The sequence below is a fragment of the Scyliorhinus canicula genome, chromosome 17 (genome assembly GCF_902713615.1).
Source record: "Scyliorhinus canicula chromosome 17, sScyCan1.1, whole genome shotgun sequence".
Lineage (NCBI taxonomy): Eukaryota > Metazoa > Chordata > Chondrichthyes > Carcharhiniformes > Scyliorhinidae > Scyliorhinus > Scyliorhinus canicula.
This window is the reverse complement of record NC_052162.1, coordinates 128,649,174-128,671,901: the sequence shown is the minus strand read 5'-3', so window position 1 is coordinate 128,671,901 and position 22,728 is coordinate 128,649,174. Positions and strand designations below refer to the sequence as shown.

Below are 22,728 nucleotides of genomic sequence, written 5' to 3'. Positions count from 1 at the left end.
TATGGCCATATGGCTGGACTGGGGTTGGGGTGTTGTCCCTGGGTTATAGAGGCTCAGGTCTGTGGAGTCAGTTGAGTCGGCGGAGGAGGGGTTTGGGGGGTGGGGGGGGGGGGGGTATCATGGTTGGGTCGAACCCATGACTCTGACCTGCAGGCCCCAGAGTGAGGGCGGCGGAGCCCAGGATGCGGACTGGGGGGGGGGGGTTCAGGTTCAGGTTCCCGGCCTATGACTGTGCTCACCTAGTGCAACGCGTGCGGTGCCCTTTGAGGTCCTGCTCTCCGTCTCCATGGCAACAACAGCCCCTGCCGCCTGTGTCGGCTCTTCTAGCTGTGGTGGCCGCGGGAATGAAAGGAAGCAATTATGGGCGTGGGAAGGAGACGCTGCCTTGCCTAACGATACCCCAATGGTCTCTGAACGGCCACGAGTCAGACAAGGTTGGCTGGTTGTGCACTGTGTACGATCAATCTTCCGAAGGACAGGTGCAGCGGCCGAGATCCTAAATACAGCTAAAAGATACCGAAGGTGATGGGGAGATGACCTGTGGGTGAGGGGGAGCGCAGAGGTTTTTCCTTTCCCAATACGGGTTTAACAATAACATCGGTGAAGTGTTGGATAATGTAGACTTGCGAGGTGAACATATACCACCAACACTGAGGAAGGTTCAACTCTATTTTATTAACTAACTATGAACTAATCGACTTACGAGAACTGCGGGTTTAAACGGTGCTAGTTTAAACTAGAGACCTAAGCCTTGTCCGAACCAGTTGAATCTCTCAACAGGTGGTGTGAGTCTGTGCTGGGCTGGATGAGCTCTTGATCTACTGAGAGGCAGCACCCAGAATGAGTGGGAACCGTGGTGCCCTCTGCCTTTATAGTGTGTGTATTCTAACTGGTGATTGGCTGCAGTGTTTGTGCATGTTGATTGGTCCCTGTGTGTGTCCATCAGTGTGTGTCTGCACCATGATATACTGGTGTATATTATGACAATCGGAAGTGAAAAACATTTTGCGGCTGGCAAAACCCCGTGGAAAGTAAAGTAAACAACAACACTTCCCATGTCAACTCTCTCTGATATCTTTGCTTGTTGAGAAACAGGATCACACGCCCCAAAGGCCCCGTATTGTCTACATTGGAAAGGAAGGAGGAGCGGGCATTGAATTACTTTACGCTGCCACATGGCAGTTGAGGTCCATACAACTCGATTCAATGTCTCACGACGAAGAGGACGAGGAGACTCCGCCACAAGGCTTGACTCTTTCAATCCTAGTGTTATAACTGGACAGGACATCTCAGAATGGAACCTTGGCTCAAAAGACCGAATCCTTTACTTTTTCTTAAACCGTGGAAGGACAGAGTCACAGAACCGCGACTTAGTTTTAAGGAATTACAGAAGCACAGAATCCCCACGGTGCAGAAGGAAGCCATTTGGCACATTGAGTCTGCATCGGGCCTCCAAAAGAAGACCTTGCTGAGGCCCGCACGCCTATGCCCGGGATGATGAGACTGGGGCGGATCTGGATCCGACATCCCATCATCAAATCTTCTGGTGCCACGCCAGAGGTGGCATGAGGGGTCGTCCGGAAACTTGCCAGTCCCGTCTCCCAAGACCCTGTGGTCAGTATCTTCGCTGCCCCTTTTGAACCGCTCGGCCAAACCATTCGAGGTTTGGCCGATCCAGGGCAGTCTGTATCTGCTGAATTCCATTCGAGGCCATGAACGACTTGAACTCCTTGCTGGTGAACAAGGCGTTGTTATCCGACACTTCGGGTATTACATGGGTGCTGAATCTGTGTCTTTGTGGTCATTTTGGATCTTCTGGACCACTTTGGGCACCTACCATGATGAGGAATGTCGCCCCCTGGAATGAACAAGTCCATGTGGACACGGGACCAAGGTTTTCCCGGCCATTCCCAAGGGGCATTGGTGGGGCCTTCCCGTTCTCCTGGCATGGGTTGCAGCGCTGGGCCACCTTCTTGACGTCCAAGTCTACCCCGGTACTGCATCTTCATCTTGGATACCCCTGGGTGGCCACTGTGGAGGTCTTGCAACATGAGCGCACGACCGTGTTCCGAGACGACCACCCGTGTCCCCCACAAGTCGTCAGCTCTGGGAACTTTGTCGTGCAGGCCTGCAGATCATTGGGCAAAGCTCTGTGTTGGCTCCTCATACTGGACCATGTGTCAGACCCGAGATAGCTGTGGGTCTGTCTGGGTCCACTCCGAGCGGCCGTGACCGACACTGAATTCATGAAGCGGAGGGGCGCTGCTACATCTGTGGCCAAGGTGGGAGCCGGCGGTCTGGTGGAGAGGGGCAAGCGGCTCAAAGCGTCGGCATGTGGCATCCACGTGCCCAGGCGGTGTTCCTGTGTATTATTACAGTGCGGAGAGTATCGCCCATCGCTGGACCCTGGCGAACACAATCTGGGGGAACACTCGATCCTCTTTGAATGGTCCTGATAAAGGTTTGTGGTTGATGTAGACCATAAATGCATGGCCGTAGACATACTGGTGGAACGTACTCACACCAAATACAACTGCCGGGCAAAAGCTATTGGTCGCTCTGACTCATTGGGGATTCGGTGTGCGAGAATGGCTACTACGCCATAAGGGGAAGCGTCAGGAGAAGTGGTCTATCTGGGTCAAAGTGAGTCGGCAGTTTCTCCGTGGATGTCTGCCACTTGACCTCTTGAAACGCCTCCTGGTGTGGGGTGTCCCATTCCCAGAGGTGTCTTTTTTAAATAATTGGTGGAGCGGGCAAAGCAGTGTGGTCAAGTTGGGGATGAATTTCCTGCAGTAGCTGATAAGTCCTAACAAGGAACAGAGTTCGGTTGGGCCTTGAGGGATAAGAGCCTGCCAGATGGCCCGGACCTTGTTCTCCACTGGGTGAAGCCCGATCCTGTTGACCTGGTATTCTAAATTGGTGACGGCAGGGGCGTTAAAAACGCACTTCTCCCAGTGGAGGTGGACACCGGCCTGTTCGAAATGCTGGGGGACATCGGCCAGGTTCTCCAAGTGTTCTTTGTCCGAGGCCCTGGTGATGGATACGTCATCCAGGTATAGGGCCACCCTGGGTAGGCCCTGCAGGATGTTTTCCACCACATGAGTCAGGATCCAGGACCAGCTTCATGAACGTTGTTCCCCTGCTGAGCTTGACGTACGAGTCCTCGGTGGATGGGGCTGTATAACCGCCAAGGCGAGAGACCTGGTTCACTGTCATGTTATAATCCCCACAGAGATGTTTGGACCAGTCGGGTTTTGTCACAGACACCACTGGCGCAGCCCAATCGGTGAAATGGATAGGGCGGGTGATGCCCAGCCATTCCAACCAATCTAGTTCTGCGTCAACCTTGGGCCACAGCGCATATGGCACTGGGCGGGCACGGAAATAACGGGGTTCTGCATCCACACTGATTTTGGCCAATGCGGTTGCTAGGCCTTGAGCGAAAATGCCTGGAAACTTTTCAGCACTCCTTCGGGCTGTGAGGGTGTGTGCAGCAGTCTCATTGCTAGTCCAATTTTAAATGGGGCAGCCAATTAGAGTCCAGGAAGCTGGATCCTCCTCCGCGGACTACCACCAAGGGCAAACATGCCTACCGGTCCACATATGCCACGGTCACGTGGGTGGTTCCCTCAATGGCCAAAGGTCTTCCAGTGTACGTCGCCAATCGGGCATCCATGTTCCAAAGGACCGGACTTGATCATGCCGAATATCCGGTGGCTGGACAGCTGCTCCGGTATCGAGCTCCATTTCAATGGGGTGGCCATTCACCTTTACTGCAATCCCGTTGGGGGCTGTAACGCATTGCAACTGTTGGTACTCCTCCTCCTGGTCTTCAACATAGCATTCTTGGCCTCTAGGAGGGGGGGGGGGACGGAACGTTAACGTCTGAGGGGGTTTCAGCGGGGAACGGTACCCTCCGCATCCCGGTCCAGTCCACGGAGTCTAGCCCGCAGCGGACATCATGGTGTTCCATTTTGGGGGAAATCACCTCGGTTGCGCCCGGCTATGCCGTAGCGATGTCCTTGGTTCCCTTGGTCAGTCCCGCTTCGTAGAAGCTCGTGCCTTTTGGGCCCGGGAGCGGTCGGTCGGTAGTCACTTCAGCGACCAAGGTTCATGACCGACAAGGCCTGCAATTCCTGAACTCCGCGCTGTCCCAGGAAATGACGATGTCCACCGACTGCTGGAGGGTTAAGTGGGCCTCCGGACGTTGTTCCCTTTGGGTATTGGAGTCTCGGAACCCACAGACAAAATGTTCCCATAAGGATTCACACAGTCAAGGCCCCCAAACTCGCATGAAGCGGCGAGCGTCCTTAAGCGCACCCAAAACTTGTCCATTTGATTCTCCATGGGCCTGCGAGGCTGTGTGAAAATGGAACCGGCGGACCATTATCAGGGGTTGCGGGTTAATATGTGACTCGACCAGGACCACCAACGCAGCGAAAGATTTGGATTTTGACCTGCCCGGGTGCAGGAGGCTCTTGATGAGCACATAGGTGGTTCCCCCTGACTGCAGTTAGCTATCAAGGAGGCAAAGGCCAAGACGTCATCCTCTTCCCACCGGTACTCTGGGATGATCTGACACCCCAAATATCGCCACCTCCGGACTTGGAGATGGCTCCCACCCCAAAAACCTTTTGACATCGCGTCCAAAAATCCCTTCCAAAGCCCCTCACCCTCGGACAAACCCAAACCATTTGTACATAGTTCTCTCCCCCACCCCCACGTACACCAACGCAACTATTCACCACCCCCGAAAAGAAACGATCATCCTGGACACCATCATGTGGGCTCTATGCACCACATTAAATTGAATAAGACAGCCTGGCACAGACGAGGACACATTCACCTTCCGCAGTGCTTCTCTCCACACTCCAGCCCTCAACGCCCCCCTCCCCTCCTCCCACTTGAGCCTGACGTCTTCTACGGGAGCACTCTTTCTCTTCATAGCTCCCCATGCATGTCCGCAACCCTGCCCTCCCCAATTTCATCCTCGGACAGGAGCTTATCCTGTAGCACTGGAAGCGGCATCATCTGAAATTAAGGCACCTCCTTCCTAATAAAATTCCTGACCTGCAGTTACCTGAACTAATTCCTCTCCTGGCAACTGGTACATCCCCAGCAGCTCCTCCAGAACTGCACACCTCCCTCCCACGAACAAATCCTAAAGCATTCTCGGGAGCCTCCCCCTCACACACTGCTCATTGTACATCTCAGCTAGCATGGGTCCCAGCTTCAACCCAAATTTCTTATAAAACCTGATTGGGAACTCATCCGGCCTCCGGTCCTTCCCCGCCTGCATCGACTCTGTGCAATCATAATTGATTACCTCCCTCAGCCCTATCGGCGCCCCTCGTCCCTGCACCTTCGACTCCTCAACCCTCAGAAACTCCAACCCGTCCAAAAACCGCCACCCCCCCCGGCAGAGACCCCAAGCTATACAACCTCCTGCAAAAGGCCTCAAAAACCCCGTTCAACCCCTCCAGCTCCGGTACCACCATCTCCTCTCTCACCAATTCCCCTCGCCGCCGCCTGCCTCCTCCGCTGGTGTGCAAGCATCATGCTCGCTTTCTCCCTGTACTCGTAGACCCTCCCCTGGCTCTACGCAATTGTGTCCCTGCCCATCCTGTGGGCACCAGCCCAGACTCCCATCTGAAGCCACCGCCTCTCCTTCAGCAGCTCCTTCTCAGGCCCGACCGAATATCTCCGGTCCACCCTCCGAATGTTCTCCACCCAACGTCAACCTCTCCGCCCACTCCATTCTCTCCCAGAATTAATACCTCCCTCCCCCGTGTTCTCCCCATATTCTTCAGTCCCACAATCTCGGATGGCTACCCTCACCCTCTCTCAGAACCCCTTGTCTGTCAACAATCCCACCTCCACTGCGGCCGCTGAGCCTCCCCCTGCACCAAACGTAAGTCCACTCAGTGCAGTGTGTGGTCCCAGACCACAATCGGCGCCTCCCCACGTGCTCCACAAACCCCCAACGGTTCTTTTGCCGTAGTCGACACCCTCCGGAACCTTCCTCGGGCACGACTGATCCAACCCAGGTCCACATTGAAACCTCCCTCCATAATCAGCCGGTACATGCCCAGGTCTCAAAGAATCCATGTCATCCCAATTTGGGGAATATACATTTACCAGTACCACAGGCGTCCCCTCTAGTTTCCTGCTAACCATCACAAATCTACTGCCAACCTCGAGGCCACAGATGCAGCTGTGATAGGATGTTTTCTATGGCGCATCTGTAAAAAAAGAGTCAATATGGACATGCCAAATTTCCTTAGTTTCCTGAGGAAATATAGGCGCTTTTGTGCTTTTTTTTTTTGGGCGTGGGTGCCTCAGATTTTTGGTGGTGATTACACCTAGGAATTTGAAGCTGCTAACCATCTCTACCACGGCACCATTAATACAGATGGGGGCATGTATGACACTTCGCTTCCTGAAGTCAATGACTAGCTCCTTAGTTTTGCTGACATTGAGGGAGAGATTGTTGTTGTTGTTAGTTGCACCATGCCGCTAAGTTTTCGATCTCCCTCCTGTACTCTCATTCATCGTTGTTTGAGATCTGACCCACTACGGCTGTGTCATCAGCAAACCTGTAAATGGAGTTGGAACCAAATTTTGCCGCACCGTTGTGTGTGTGTGTATAAGGAGCACAGTAGGGGGCGAAGAACATAGCCTTGTGGGGCCCTGGTATTGAGGACTATTGTCTCAGTTGGCTACTGAGTTCTTGAATATGGACAAGTCCACTGACTCCATCCTCTTCTGTTGCCGCGGGCCAGCATTGCGCGACCTTCGTAAGCGGATTCTCCCGCTTAAGTTTCTGCTTGTATGCCAGGAGAAAGAGCGCCATCTTGTGGTCCATTTTCCAAAGTGCGATCGGGGGATGGATCGGTTGGCACCTTTGACGTTTGTGTAGCAATGATTTTGGGGCCCCTGGTGGGACAGGAGATATGTTGGTGGAATTTTGACACTACCCTCTTGAGGTTGGCCTGGTTGAAGTCCCCGGCTACGATAACCAAGGCTTCTGGGTATTTTGTTTCACTGTTGTTTATAGCGGTTTACAGTTCGTAAAGCGCCTTCTTCACTTCCGCCTGGGGTGGGATGTGGACCGCTGTGATGGTGGCAGAAATCCTGTGGAAGGTAGTATGGGTGGCAGAGTCAGGTGTTCCAGATCCGGGGAGCAGTAGTTCGTCAGGGTCGCCACATCCGAGCACCAGGAGGAGTTGACAAGGAGGCAAATCCCTCCACTCTTCGCCTTGCCTGAGGCCGCCGTTCAGTCCATCCGGTGAATTGAGAAGCCGTCAGGTTGTATGGCGCAGTCCGGTGAGGCAGGAGTGAGCCATGTCTCTGTGAAACAGAGCACACAGCAGTCTCCTATTTCCCTCTGAGAAGTATGTCTAAGGTTAGGCTCGTCCAACTGGTATTCTATCGCTTGGTCGTTTGCCAGGAGCATACTGGGGAGGGGAGATTTGAAACCACATTGATTTGGTCTCGCCTGCAGACCGGCACATTTCCCTCGTTTCCTAGGTTAACGGCTGCTTCTGGATGGTCCCACGACCACTCTCCACTCTGAACCCCAAGTCAACGTCTGTGAATTTCTCCTGGAAATCCACCCTACCCCCGATTATTGTCACTTGAGAGTTTCCAAACTACACTCCCAAAAACACCATCTTCTTTCACAACAACACTTTCCACCAGTGGTTTGCATTCCGAAATCCACTCCAGAATTTCCATCGGCATCGGAGGCCGTTCAGTGAAGGCTCACGGGGCCGATTCCCGGGATGAAGGGGGTTTGTCCGATGAGGAAAGGTTGGGCCGGTCGGGGCCTGTGCCCATTGGAGTTTAGAAAGAACCAGAGGAGATCTTATTGAAACGGATCAGATTCTGAGAGGGGGGGGGGGTTTGACAGAGTGGATGCTGAGAGGATGTTTCCCCCTCATGGGGGGAATCTAGAACCGGGGAGGGGGGGGGGGGGGCACAGTTTCAAAATAAGGGGGTCTCCGATTGAAGAATGAGATGAAGAGGAATTTCTTCGCTGAGGGCCATCAGAGACTGAATGACCTATTCCTATGAAGCACTGAAGCCCAGCATCTCGCCGTTGGTAGACTGGGGTGGGTTCAATTCGTTCAGCTGGGCCAACGCGAGGGTGAGGGAACAGAGGTGAGGCCCAGTCTGAGCTGAATGGCAGGGCAGGCAATCGAGGGGTTGACGGCCTCCACTGGGTTTCTGAGGAAGGGGTGCAGGTCACAAATGTTTTCCTAATTAATTTACATACTCCCTTGGAGTGGTCATGGTCCAAAATAAGATTCCGATGGCGCCGTACGGATCTGCCATCCCTGCTTTTTATCCTATGGGTATCAATGATGGCCGCTTTTGTTTGAGCGTGGGGGGCCTTTAAACCTTTTTTTTTGTACGGGCACACTGGCGGCATACTAAAGGGATTGAAGAGGTGAATCCGGCTCTTCGAGCAGCCGGCCGTGGAAATGGGGAAATGGAAGGTTGGGAATTGGGGGGGGGGGGGGGGGGGGGGGGAGCAGGTGTGAGGAGGGGGGAGGCGATGACTTGTCTAACCATGCCCCAATGATCTCTCAACAGCTGTGGCCCACTCGAGGAAGGCCCGTTCTTTACCTTTCGGAAGTCACGCGGGAATGATGTTTCAATCGGACGTGGCCCTGGATACAGGTTTTTCAAACGACTCTTTTAAACAAAGCTACCGCTCCACTTTTAGCAAAGAAGCCAGCACCTGGGATTTTGAACTCCCTACTCAGAATTTCTTAACTATTGTACAAACTAGCACGGTAGCATAGTGGATAGCACAATGGCTTCACAGCTCCAGGGTCCCGGGTTCGATTCCCGGCTTGGGTCACTGTCTGTGCGGAGTCTGCACGTTCTCCCCGTGTGTGCGTGGGTTTCCTCCGGGTGCTCCGGATTCCTCCCACAGTCCAAAGATGTGCAGGTTAGGTGGATTGGCCATGATAAATTGCCCTTAGTGTTGGGTGGGGTTACTGAGTTATGGGGATAGGGTGGAGGTGTTGACCTTGGGCGGGGTGCTCTTTCCAAGAGCCGGTGCAGACTTGATGGGCCGAATGGCCTCCTTCTGCACTGTAAATTCTATGATCTATGATCTATTTGCAATTGCTTTTAACACTCGATTCCCAGACTCTTGTTAAGGTAGCATCCAACTTTTCATTCACCTCTGAAGTCTGCTTTCCCACTTTAATTGTGGTTACTGCAGCTGTCTCTTTAACTCAGAACACTTTGTTTGCTCCTCCCTTGAAATCCCCCCCCCCCCCCCCCCCCCTCCCCCCCTCAGGTGTTCTGGCTGCAACTGCAAACAAATTCAGCTAAAAACTAAACTCAAAAGTCTTTCTATCTTAAAAGGGCCCCCAATTGCTAAGCAACGCCAGCATACTTCCCCTGGATTATTTACTCTTCACGCCATAACCCACCCAAAGCACAATAAAAGCACAGTTGGAATTGAAACCAACCCCCACACACACACAAACATCTTTGTTCAGCATGAATCTTATTGTAGATTTCACCCTTCCTTACACAGAAGCATTAAATTAAACCCATTTAAAACTATACCTTATTTCTATTGTTTGCCGATACAAATATAAATCCCTTACAACTACCTCTGTTTTCCCAACGTGACTGAACCGCCTCTCGGCGCCACGATTCCTCCCAACGTACTCACGGCCGGGATGAGGGCATTTTGAAGCGCAGTTACCCTCATAGAGAGGGTACTGTAACTTGGGCACTGTGGTAGTCAGTATTAGAGGTATTACGGTACCCTGAATAATGCTGTAAGACCATTGGTGTGGGAGGTACCTGAGACTGCTGTTTCATTGGTTAAGCCTGCCTGCTGGTTCCGCCCAGCAAGGCAGAGTATAACAGTCTGTGTCTCCCCAGCAGCTGCATCTGTATCTGCGCTGCTGGGGGAAACATCTAGTCCAATAAAGCCTTCAAGTGTCATCCAATCTCGCTTCTGGAGTTATTGATTGAGCTTCAGGCACGGCAAGACCTCGTATAGTTCTGCACTGTGAACAGCCAGAAATCTCTTCCCTAGTAACGTCGGGGACCAACACCAGGGAGGATTTCCTCCAGATCCTTCCCACCCACCAGCCACCACCTCTTTTTTTTTTCTCAATACCAGACAGGGGATCCAAGAGAGAGAGATAGGGGGTCCAAGAGAGGGGGGTAGACAGGGCCCGTAGTTGAACACCTTATCTCAAAGAGATCCCAATATCTGATGGTCAAATATCCCTTGTTACCGACACAGGGAGTGGTCCAAGGACCCCGGTTCTCTGGAGGGCGGACTCAAAGCCTCAGAGGCATGAGAGGGAGGCCCCACTTAGCCAGGCGCAGCTCTGACCCCGGGCCGTTTGCAGACTGGAAGCATTTGACTAGGCGGGGAAGCATAATTGCAAACCCTGCAGGAAAGATGAGCTGCAATTGTGCCCACTCCCACTCCCAAATGGGGGTTGGGAGAGGGCGACGTCTGTCCAAATGCCTGTAGATCCTGTCCCTCAGAATACCTTCTAACAACTTACCCACTACAGAAGTAAGGCTAACCGGCATGTAGTTCCCAGACTTACCCCTACAGCCCTTCTTAAACAGGGGCACAACATTTGCTACCTTCCAATCTTCAGGCACCTCCCCTGTGGCTGTCGATGATTCAAATATCTCAGATCTGAGGCCAGCAATTTCCCTAGCCTCCATCAAAGTCCTGGGATACATTTCATCAGGTCTCAGGGATTTATCTATCTTGATGCCCTTTAATACCTCCAGCACTTTCTTCTCTAATACGTACACTCCTCAAGACGTCACTTTTTATTTCCCGAATTTCCCTCACATCCATGCCTTTCTCAACAGTAAATACTAACGAGAAATATTCATTTCGGCTCTCTCCCACAAGAGGGCCTCACACTTCACCAGTAGGTCATTGGACCGAAAGCCCACTCCAGACCATTGCCCAATAATCCAGGGCAGACATTCTTGGTGAGAGGCGGTGCTGAAGTGGGGTACAGAAGTATAGAGAAATACAGCACAGAACAGGCCCTTCGGCCCACGATGACGTGCCGAACTTTTTCCCTAGGTTAATCATAGATTATCATAGAATTTTGGACACTAAGGGCAATTTATCATGGCCAATCCACCCAACCTGCACATCTTTGGACTGTGGGAGGAAACCGGAGCACCCGCAGGAAACCCACACAGACACTGGGAGAACGTGCAGACTCCGCACAGACAGTGACCCAAGCCGGAATCGAACCTGGGACCCTGGAGCTGTGAAACAATTGTGCTATCCACAATGCTACCGTGCTGCCCCATAGGTGGATTGGGTGGGGGGGTGGGGGGAAGAGACGACAAGGGTTCACATCCCTCCAACAGCAGCTGGTGGAATTTAAATTCAGTTCATGAAATCTGGAATATGGGCCACACAGTGGGTTAGCCCTGCTGCCTCACGGCGCCGAGGACCCGGGTTCGATCCCAGCTCTGGGTCACAGTCCGTGTGGAGTTTGCATAGTCTCCCCGTGTTTGCATGGATTTCGCCCCAGAATCTAAAGATGCGTGGGTTAGGTGGATTGGCCGCGCTAAATTGCCCCTTAATTGGAAAAAATGAACACTCTAAAATGTATATTAAAAAAAAAAATCTGGTATATATGGCGCTAATCTCAGTAATGATGACCTTGACAACTATCACGATTGTTGTTAAAAATCCATCTGATTCACTAATGTCATAGAAACATAGAAAATAGGAGCAGGAGGAGGCCATTCGGCCTTTAGAACCGGCTGGATCATTCATTATGATCATGGCTGATCATAGAATAGAATCATAGAATCCCTACAGTGCAAAAGGAGGACATTTGGCCCATCAAGTCTGCACCGACCCTCCTACCTAGGCCCAAACCCCCGGTCTAGCCCTGTAATCCAACCTAACCTTTAGATACTAAGAGACAATTTAGCATGACCAATCCACCTACCCTGCACATCTTAGGAATGTGGGAGGAAATGGAGCACCCTAAACCCACCAACACACGGGAAGAATGTGCAAACTCCACACAGACAGTCGCCGATGTCGGAATCGATCTCCCCCCTCCCCCCCCCAAAACCCCTTACCACCAACGTAAAAGAGGCTTCAGCAAAGAGCACGTTCTTGCTCGCGCTGTCTGTTACTCAGAAAACAAGGAGCAGTTGTGGGCCTGTTCCAGGCAAGGGGACAGCTGGTAATTGGGAGTCTTTCAAGGTGTTAATTAGGGTTCAGGGTGAGCACATTCCCTTTAGGAGTGAAGGGTAAGGCTGGTAGAAGTAGGGAACCCTGGATGACTCGGGATATTGAGGCCATGGTCAAGAGAAGAACGAGGCATGTGACATGCAGAGGCAGCTGGGATCAAGTGGATCCCTTGTCCCTTTGTTTAAGAAGGGTAGCAGGGATAATCCAGGGAATTATAGACCTGTGAGCTTGACGTCAGTGGTAGGCAAACTGTTGGAGTAGATACTGAAGGATAGGATCTATTCACATATGGAAGAAAATAGACTTATCAGTGATAGGCAGCATGGTTTTGTGCAGGGAAGGTCATGTCTTACAAACCTAATAGAATTCTTTGAGGAAGTGACAAAGTTAATTGATGAGGGAAGGGCTGTAGATGTCATATACATGGACATTAGTAAGGCGTTTGATAAGGTTTCCCATGGCAGGTTGATGGAAAAAGTGAAGTCGTATGGGGTTCAAGGTGTACTAGCTAGATGGATAAAGAACTGGCTGGGCAACAGGAGACAGAGAGTAGTTGTGGAAGGGAGTGTCTCAAAATGGAGAAAGGTGACTAGTGGTGTTCCACAGGGATCTGTGCTCGGACCACTGTTGTTTGTGATCTACATAAATGACCTGGAGGAAGGTATAGGTGGTCTGATTAGCAAGTTTGCAGATGATACTAAGATTGATGGAGTTGCAGATAGCGAGGAGGACTGTCAGAGAATACAACAAAATATAGATAGATTGGAGAGTTGGGCAGAGAAATGGCAGATGGAGTTCAACCCAGGCAAATGCGAGGTGATGCATTTTGGAAGATCAAATTCAAGAGCGGACTATATTGTCAATGGAAGGGTCTTGGGGAAAATTGATGTACAGAGAGATCTGGGAGTTCAGGTCCATTGTACCCTGAAGGTGGCAACGCAGGTTGATAGAGTGGTCAAGAAGGCATACAGCATGCTTGCCTTCATCGGACGGGGTATTGAGTGCAAGAGTCGGCAGGTCATGTTACAGTTGTATAGGACTTTGGTTAGGCCACATTTGGAATACTGCGTGCAGTTCTGGTCGCCACATTACCAGAAGGATGTGGATGCTTTGGAGCGGGTGCAGAGGAGGTTCACTAGGATGTTGCCTGGTATGGAGGGTGCTAGCTGTGAAGAAAGGTTGAGTAGATTAGGATTGTTTTCATTGGAAAGACTGAGGTTAAGGGGGGACCTGATTTAGGTCTACAAAATTGAGAGGTATGGACAGGGTTGATAGCAACAAGCTTTTTCCAAGAGTGGGGGTGTCAGTTACAAGGGGTCACGATTTCAAGGTGAGAGGGGGAAAGTTTAAGGGAGATGTGCGTGGAAAGTTTTTTACGCAGGGGGTGGTGGGTGCCTGGAATGCTTTGCCAGCGGAGGTGGTAGAGGCGGGCACGATAGCATAATTTAAGAAGCATCTAGACAGGTATATGAACGGGCGGCAACAGAGGGAAGTAGACCTTGGAAAATAGGAGACAGGTTTAGATAAAGGATCTGGATTGGCGCAGGCTGGGAGGGCCGAAGGGCCTGTTCCTGTGCTGTAATTTTCTTTCTTTGTTCTTGAAGAGTATAGGGCTTGTCGGGAGTAGAGTTAATTGAGAAGTCAGGAGGACAAAAAGGGGACACGAGATTGTCTTGGCAGAAAATCCAAAGAGCTTTTACAGATACAAAAAGGGCAAAAGACTGACAAGGGAGAGGATAAGGCCTCTTAAGGATAAACAAGGTCATCTATGTGCCGATCCACAAGGGATGGGAGAGAGCCAAAATGAATATTTCTCGTTAGTATTTACTGTTGAGAAAGGCATGAATATTAGGGAAATTGGGGAAATAAAAAGTGACGTCTTGAGGAGTGTACATATTACAGAGAAGGAGGTGCTGGAGGTATTAAAGGGCATCAAGATAGATAAATCCCTGAGACCTGATGAAATGTATCCCAGGACTTTGATGGAGGCTAGGGAAATTGCTGGCCCCCTAGCTGAGATATTTGAATCATCGACAGCCACAGGGGAGGTGCCTGAAGATTGGAAGGTAGCAAATGTTGTGCCCCTGTTTAAGAAGGGCTGGAGGGGTAAGTCTGGGAACTACAGATCGGTTAGCCTTACTTCTGTAGTGGGTAAGTTGTTAGAAGGTATTCTGAGGGACAGGATCTGCAGGCATTTAGACAGGTAAGGGCTAATTAGGGAAAGTCAGCATAGCTTTGTAAGGGAAAAGTCATGTCTCACCAATTTGATTGAGATTTTTGAAGGGGTAACCAAGAAGGTAGATGAGGGCAGTGCGGCCGATGTTGGTCTACATGGACTCCAGCAAGGCCTTTGACAAGGTACCGCACGGTAGGTTGTTGCAAAAGGTTAAATCTCACGGAATCCAGGATGATGTAGCCAATTGGATACAAAATTGGCTTGGCGACCGAAGCCAAAGGGTGGTTGTGGAGGGTGCCCCCCCCCTCGATGAAGGAGCGCTCTGCCACGCCCCACAGGCCGCCCCCCCCCCCCGACCCTTTGTGCAGAGTTCCCGCCGGCAGCGACCAGGGGTGAATGGCGGCGGCTGGACACTGTGGTACCGCGCAGCCGCTTGGCCCACCCGGGCCGGAGAATCGGCAGCCTTGTCGATTCCAGCGTGGCGTCCGGCCCGGCGCGGGGCTCGCTGAATCGCCCCCATGGTCTGACACGTTCCCTGTACAAATGAGGATTGCTTGCTTTATGACTGCCTCTCTGTCTTTGCTCCTACCCTATCTTCATTCCGCTCCGCCCAGATCCCCCAAAAGAATCTCCGGTAATGAAGCTGATCTCCCAGCAGAACGCGGATGGATCGTGGCTTCCAGATGACAGTCTGCACACACTGCTGGGCCTGAAGCCTCAGCAGATAAAGAAGAGTGTCCCTCAAAAGGTAAGAACTGTGCAAAAACTAACCCTGTATCTAACCCCGTGCTGTACCTGTCCTGGGAGTGTTTGATGGGGACAGTGTAGAGGGAGCTTTACTCTGTATCTAACCCCATGCTGTACCTGTCCTGGGAGTGTTTGATGGGGACAGTGTAGAGGGAGCTTTACTCTGTATCTAACCCCGTGCTGTACCTGTCCTGGGAGTGTTTGATGGGGACAGTGTAGAGGGAGCTTTACTCTGTATCTAACCCCGTGCTGTACCTGTCCTGGGAGTGTTTGATGGGGACAGTGTAGAGGGAGCTTTACTCTGTATCTAACCCCGTGCTGTACCTGCCCTGGGAGTGTTTGACGGGGACAGTGTAGAGGGACCTTTACTCTGTATCTAACCCCGTGCTGTACCTGTCCTGGGAGTGTTTGACGGGGACAGTGTAGAGGGACCTTTACTCTGTATCTAACCCCGTGCTGTACCTGTCCTGGGAGTGTTTGATGGGGACAGTGTAGAGGGAGCTTAACTCTGTATCTAACCCCGTGCTGTACCTGTCCTGGGAGTGTTTGATGGGGACAGTGTAGAGGGAGCTTTACTCTGTATCTAATCCCGTGCTGTACCTGTCCTGGGAGTGTTTGATGGGGACAGTGTAGAGGGAGCTTTACTCTGTATCTAACCCCGTGCTGTACCTGCCCTGGGAGTGTTTGACGGGGACAGTGTAGAGGGACCTTTACTCTGTATCTAACCCCGTGCTGTACCTGTCCTGGGAGTGTTTGACGGGGACAGTGTAGAGGGACCTTTACTCTGTATCTAACCCCGTGCTGTACCTGTCCTGGGAGTGTTTGATGGGGACAGTGTAGAGGGAGCTTAACTCTGTATCTAACCCCGTGCCGTACCTGTCCTGGGAGTGTTTGATGGGGACAGTGTAGAGGGAGCTTTACTCTGTATCTAACCCCGTGCTGTACCTGTCCTGGGAGTGTTTGATGGGGACAGTGTAGAGGGAGCTTTACTCTGTATCTAACCCCGTGCTGTACCTTTCCTGGGAGTGTTTGATGGGGATAGTGTAGAGGGAGCTTTACTCTGTATCTAACCCCGTGCTGTACCTGTCCTGGGAGTGTTTGATGGGGACAGTGTAGAGGGAGCTTTACTCTGTATCTAACCCCGTGCTGTCCCTGTGCTGGGAGTGTTTGATGGGGACAGTGTAGAGGGAGCTTTACTCTGTATCTAACCCCGTGCTGTACCTGTCCTGGGAGTGTTTGATGGGGACAGTGTAGAGGGAGCTTTACTCTGTATCTGACCCCATGCTGTACCTGTCCTGGGATTGTTTGATGGAGACAGTGTAGAGGGAGCTTGTGATAGTCACCACTGTTGTATTGTGTATACTGCATACGAGGGTATTACGGTAAGGCCCCTGTACTACAGGTACAGGGGTAGATCCCTGCCTGCTGGCTCCGCCCAGTATGCTGAGTATAAATGTGTGTGCTCTCCAAGCTGTAGCTATTTTGGCACCAGCTTTGGGAGGCTTCACATCTCTGCGTAATAAAGCCTCGATTACTCTCAGCTGAGCTGAGACATCTTCCCCCTCATCCGGGATGCACTACTGAAGGGGAACTACGCTCAGCAGACCAACAAAATCTACGCCAGGCACCTCCTCTCCACGCGCCATTAACTCCCCGGTGAGTCTGTGGAGGATTCCTGACGTGCCCTGCAACTCCTAGTGAGAGATCTGAGATTGCCAGGCCGTTTCGGCCGCTGAACATTCTGACCTGTGTTCGTTACAGGCATAGTGTCGGCCTACATCCACCAGCGCCTCTTAGAAGGGGTTACACTAGACCTCGCGGCGACCAAGAAACTAGCGCTCTCGCTCACAGATGCCTCACACAATATACAGGCATATGCCCCAACCGCGCAGCCCACCCACCCTGGACATCGTGGACCCCGCCAGCGAACACCCTACTGTGCACCCCACTAGCGACCTCCCCCAGCCAACCCCAGTCCTGCTCCGTGCAGCAGCCAAACAACCCCGGGGGACCCAACTGCTACTTCTGCAGACAGTCAAAATACCCCCTCCAACGCTGCCCGGCACGGAGCGCGCTCTCCAAGGCCTGTGGTAAGAAAGGACATTTTGCTGCTGTGTGCCTGGCCAGCTCGATCGGCGCGGTTGCCCCGGCGCCCCCCACATGCGGCTCGTGGGCGCCGCCATCTTGCTCCCCTCACAACACATGCGGCCCGTGGGCGCCGCCATCTTGCTCGCCTCACAACACGTGCGGCCCATGGGTGCCGCCATCTTGCTCGCCTCACACGTGCGGCCCATGGGCGCCGCCATGTTGCTCGCCTCACAACACGTGCGGCCCATGGGTGCCGCCATCTTGCTCGCCTCACACGTGCGGCCCATGGGCGCCGCCATCTTGTCTGCCTCAGGACACGTGCGGATTGATGCACTATCAATTACGACGAGATGAGAGTACAGTGTAATCGAGGCTTTATTACGCAGAGAGGTGTAGCCTCCTGCATCTGCTGCCGAAATGGCTGCAGCTCGGAGAGCACACACATTTATACTCCGCCTACTGGGCGCAGCCAGCAGGGAGGGATCTACCCCCGTACCTGTAGTACAGGGGCCTTACCGTAATACACCTCGTATGCAGTATACACAAGACAACAGTGGTGACTACCACAGAGCTTTACTCTGTTTCTAACCCCGTGCTCTACCTGTCCTGGGAGTGTTTGATGGGGACAGTGTAGAGGGAGCTTTACTCTGTATCTAACCCCGTGCTGTACCTGTCCTGGGAGTGTTTGATGGGGACAATGTAGAGGGAGCTTTACTCTGTTTCTAACCCCGTGCTCTACCTGTCCTGGGAGTGTTTGATGGGGACAGTGTAGAGGGAGCTTTACTCTGTATCTAACCCCGTGCTGTACCTGTCCTGGGAGTGTTTGATGGGGGACAGTGTAGAGGGAGCTTTACTCTGTATCTAACCCCTTGCTGTACCTGTCCTGGGAGTGTTTGATGGGGGACAGTGTAGAGGGAGCTTTACTCTGTATCTAATCCCGTGCTGTACCTGTCCTGGGAGTGTTTGATGGGGACAGTGTAGAGGGAGCTTTACTCTGTATCTAACCCCGTGCTGTCCCTGTCCTGGGAGTGTTTGATGGGGACAGTGTAGAGGGAGCTTTACTCTGTATCTAACCCTGTGCTATACCTGTCCTGGGAGTGTTTGATGGGGACAGTGTAGAGGGAGCTTTACTCTGTATCTAACCCCATGCTGTACCTGTCCTGGGAGTGTTTGATGGGGACTGTGCAGAGGGAGCGTTACTCTGTATCTAACCCCATGCTGTACCTGTCCTGGGAGTGTTTGATGGGGATAGTGAAGAGGGAGCTTTACTCTGTATCTAACCCCGTGCTGTACCTGTCCTGGGAGTGTTTGATGGGGACAGTGCAGTGGGAGCTTTACTCTGTATCTAACCCCGTGCTGTACCTGCCCTGGGAGTGTTTGATGGGGACAGTGTAGAGGGACCTTTACTCTGTATCTAACCCCGTGCTGTACATGTCCTGGGAGTGTTTGATGGGGACAGTGTAGAGGGAGCTTTACTCTGTATCTAACCCCGTGCTGTACATGTCCTGGGAGTGTTTGATGGGGACAGTGTAGAGGGAGCTTTACTCTGTATCTAACCCCGTGCTGTACCTGTCCTGGGAGTGTTTGATGGGGACAGTGTAGAGGGGGCTTTACTCTGTATCTAACCCCGTGCTGTACCTGTCCTGGGAGTGTTTGATGGGAACAGTGTAGAGGGGGCTTTACTCTGTATCTAACCCCGTGCTGTACCTGTCCTGGGAGTGTTTGATGGGGACAGTGTAGAGGGAGCTTTACTCTGTATCTAACCCCATGCTGTACCTGTCCTGGGAGTGTTTGATGGGGACAGTGTAGAGGGAGCTTTACTCTGTATCTAACCCCGTGCTGTCCCTGTCCTGGGAGTGTTTGATGGGGACAGTGTAGAGGGAGCTTTACTCTGTATCTAACCCCGTGCTGTACCTCGCTGTATGTAACTACTCTGTCCATGGAAGACATGCAGTCCATATCTCTGGCCTCATCACATGGTTGATTTGTCCATCTCTCACTCTTGGTTCTCTGTGCACTTAGGACATTGAGCTGAGTCTCTGGGCGACAGTACTGGCGGTGATTTGGCTCCACGCATTTGGTGCTGACACGAAAGATGAGTGGGAACTTCTGGTGGACAAGTCACTGTCATGGATCAAGGCCAACGCAGGTGAGCTTCAAAGTCTAACCAGAGGTCAGAGATCGAGGCACCAAATGGTGAAAAATTATCATCCAATCTTCAGCCCCCTCTCTCTCAGGGAGATATCTGTACACTGACTGGTGTCTCTCAGTCCCCTCTCTCTCAGGGAGATATCTGTACACTGACTGGTGTCTCTCAGTCCCCTCTCTCTCTCAGGGGGATATCTGTACACTGACTGGTGTCTCTCAGTCCCCTCTCTCTCTCAGGGAGATATCTGTACACTGACTGCTGTCTCTCAGTCCCCTCTCTCTCAGGGAGATATCTGTACACTGACTGGTGTCTCTCAGTCCCCTCTCTCTCAGAGAGATATCTGTACACTGACTGGTGTCTCTCAGTCCCCTCTCTCTCAGGGAGATATCTGTACCCTGACTGGTGTCTCTCAGTCCCCTCTCTCAGGGAGATATCTGTACACTGACTGGTGTCTCTCAGTCCCCTCTCATGAGATATCTGTACACTGACTGGTGTCTCTCAGTCCCCTCTCTCTCAGGGAGATATCTGTACACTGACTGGTGTCTCTCAGTCCCCTCTCTCAGGGAGATATCTGTACCCTGACTGGTGTCTCTCAGTCCCCTCTCTCTCAGGGAGATATCTGTACACTGACTGGTGTCTCTCAGTCCCCTCTCTCTCAGGGAGATATCTTTACACTGACTGGTGTCTCTCAGTCCCCTCTCTCTCAGGGAGATATCTGTACACTGACTGGTGTCTCTCAGTCCCCTCTCTCTCAGGGAGATATCTGTACACTGACTGGTGTCTCTCAGTCCCCTCTCTCTCAGGGAGATATCTGTACACTGACTGGTGTCTCTCAGTCCCCTCTCTCTCAGGGAGATATCTGTACACTGACTGGTGTCTCTCAGTCCCCTCTCTCTCGGGAAGATATCTGTACACTGACTGGTGTCTCAGTCCCCTCTCTCTCAGGGAGATATCTGTACACTGACTGGTGTCTCTCAGTCCCCTCTCTCTCAGGGAAACATCTGTACACTGACTGGTGTCTCAGTCCCCTCTCTCTCAGGGAGATATCTGTACACTGACTGGTGTCTCTCAGTCCCCTCTCTCTCAGGGAGATATCTGTACACTGACTGGTGTATCTCAGTCCCCTCTCTCTCAGGGAGATATCTGTACACTGACTGGTGTCTCAGTCCCCTCTCTCTCAGGGAGATATCTGTACACGGACTGGTGTCTCTCAGTCCCCTCTCTCTCAGGGAGATATCTGTACACTGACTGGTGTCTCTCAGTCCCCTCTCTCTCAGGGAGATATCTGTACACTGACTTTACCTGAGTTAACCGTTATTTTAATCCTTGTCTCCCTCCCCAGGCTCTGATCTCGGAGGGTGTGTGAAAGCTGGAAATGCTCTGCTGAAAACCTCAGTTGATCCATGCGTGTTTGGATTCTGAAAGACAACCTCTCTGGCTGAATAGAAAAAGGGCCAAATATGTAGGTTCTGGCTTTTGATTGGGTGTCTGGAGCTTGGCATTGCTTTATATATTGGTCTTTTTCTCGCTGTATCCCTGATTTATAAAGTACACAAAATGGCGGCTGGACGTTTATTCCTGGGAACGTTTGCTCTGGCTGACAGTTTGAGAAATCGCATTGTTAATATTCACTGTGCGTCACTGGTGTTGGTTTGGCTCGATCGCCTGGGTCGATGACGGCCATGTACCAAACGAACCACCCTAGCATCACCAGGCCGCTGGATGTCGGAACTTCGGCCACAAGGACACTGGCAAAGAGAGGCTCGGGCAACTGGGTGGCAGCTGCCAGCTGGCTGGTCCTCTGGAGTACGCAATGGAGGAGGAAAGCTCACCCGTCCTGAGGCCAGGATCCAGAGAAAGTCCAGGCTCGCAAAACCATCCCTACTTCTTCTCAGCCCACTCTCTCTTCCCAGGCAGCCGACGTGGCAGAGAATGCCGTGTCCCAGCGGGTCTCCCGACCCACATCAGACGTTGTAGCAGAGTCCACCACCCAGCAGCTGCCAAAATGTATAATCTACTCGCTTTCAAATAAATTTGACTTCTCGATTTAACCTGTTTGTTTGGTTTTTCTGGTCTCGGGGTGAATTAAGCATATAGAGCAGAGGGGCTCCCAACTCGCATCAGGCACAGAATGGACCACCACAGGCTGTCAAAATGTGTAACCTACTCGCTTCCCAATAAATGTAACTCCTGGGATTTCGGAGAGCAGTGGCGTGGTGGTGTTGTCACGGGATTAGTAATCCAGGGACCAAGGGAAATGTCCTGGAGACCCGGGTTTGAGTCCCTGTTGGAACCAACAATTCTACGGACACATGCTTGTAGGATTAGAATAGCGGTTTTAATATACTTACAACAGAGCCAGCCTGTTAGCCGTTGAACTTTCGGTGAACTGGCCGGCTGACCCTGTGGCACTGATCTTTATACAGCAGCTCCTGGGGAGGAGTCCTGGGCGGAGCCAAGGGAGAAGCCCTGTACAACTCTCAAGCATTTCCAGAGCTACACCCCTGGTGGTCAGGTAGTGCAACTGCACTTACAATATAGACACATATATATATACAGATTATAATCCCGTGTGAATCACATTCACCACATTCCCGCCATGGTAGATGGCAAAATTTGAACTCAATAAAAATCTGGAATTAAAAGTCTAAAGATGACCAATGACACCGTTGTTGATTGTTGTAAAAACCCATCTGGTTCACTAATAGGGAAAGAAATCTGTCGTCCTTACCCAGTCTGGCCTACATGTGACTCCAGACCCACAGCCATGTGGTTGGTCGACTCTTAAATGCTCTCAGGGATGGGCAATGAATGGCCAGCAACGCCCACATCCCATGAAACGAATTTTTAAGAAAGCTGTTTTTGGATTTATTGGGCCTGACAGTGAGGGGACCGTCCAGGAGGAAAGGGGAGTAGGAGGTGCACTCACCTGTACTCAATGTTGTTAATTTTGTGACGCAGCACCTTGTCGAGGGGTTTTACGTTTGCAGACTGAAGAGAGGTGGTGGAATCCATGGCCGACAATGGTTGAATACTGGGAACGATATCATTGTTAATGCAGTCAGTGGCCATGAGCAAACTTTCTGGGGGTGACGAGCCAAAAGCCCATTATTCACTCCGTATCTCCGAATGTATGAAACAGGAATAGAAGTAGGCCATTCGGCCCCTCCAGCCTGTTCACCATTCGATAAGACCATTGGCTGCGCTGTTTTGTGTTTTGAGTTCCCCCATAACCTTTGGCTAACAACAATCTATCTACTTGTGCAGCACGGTAGCACAGTGGCTTCACAGCGCCAGGGTTTCAGGTTCGATTCCCCGCTGGGTCAC

General features: G+C 51.9%; 1 protein-coding gene across 2 annotated transcripts in view; it reads left to right on the top strand.

Annotated features, from left to right (window-relative positions):
* LOC119951978 (von Willebrand factor A domain-containing protein 5A-like) overlaps positions 1-21,452 on the top strand; it is a 31,963-nt gene extending 10,511 nt beyond the window's left edge. For both annotated transcript variants that reach the window (XM_038775416.1, XM_038775415.1), the window contains exons 5-8: positions 8,599-8,685; positions 15,032-15,165; positions 19,275-19,401; positions 20,744-21,452. In XM_038775416.1, coding sequence (XP_038631344.1) covers positions 8,599-8,685; positions 15,032-15,165; positions 19,275-19,401; positions 20,744-20,823 — 428 coding nt within the window. In that variant the 3' untranslated portion in view covers positions 20,824-21,452. The remainder of the gene's footprint in view (positions 1-8,598; positions 8,686-15,031; positions 15,166-19,274; positions 19,402-20,743) is intronic.
* Positions 21,453-22,728: the final 1,276 nt, after the last annotated feature.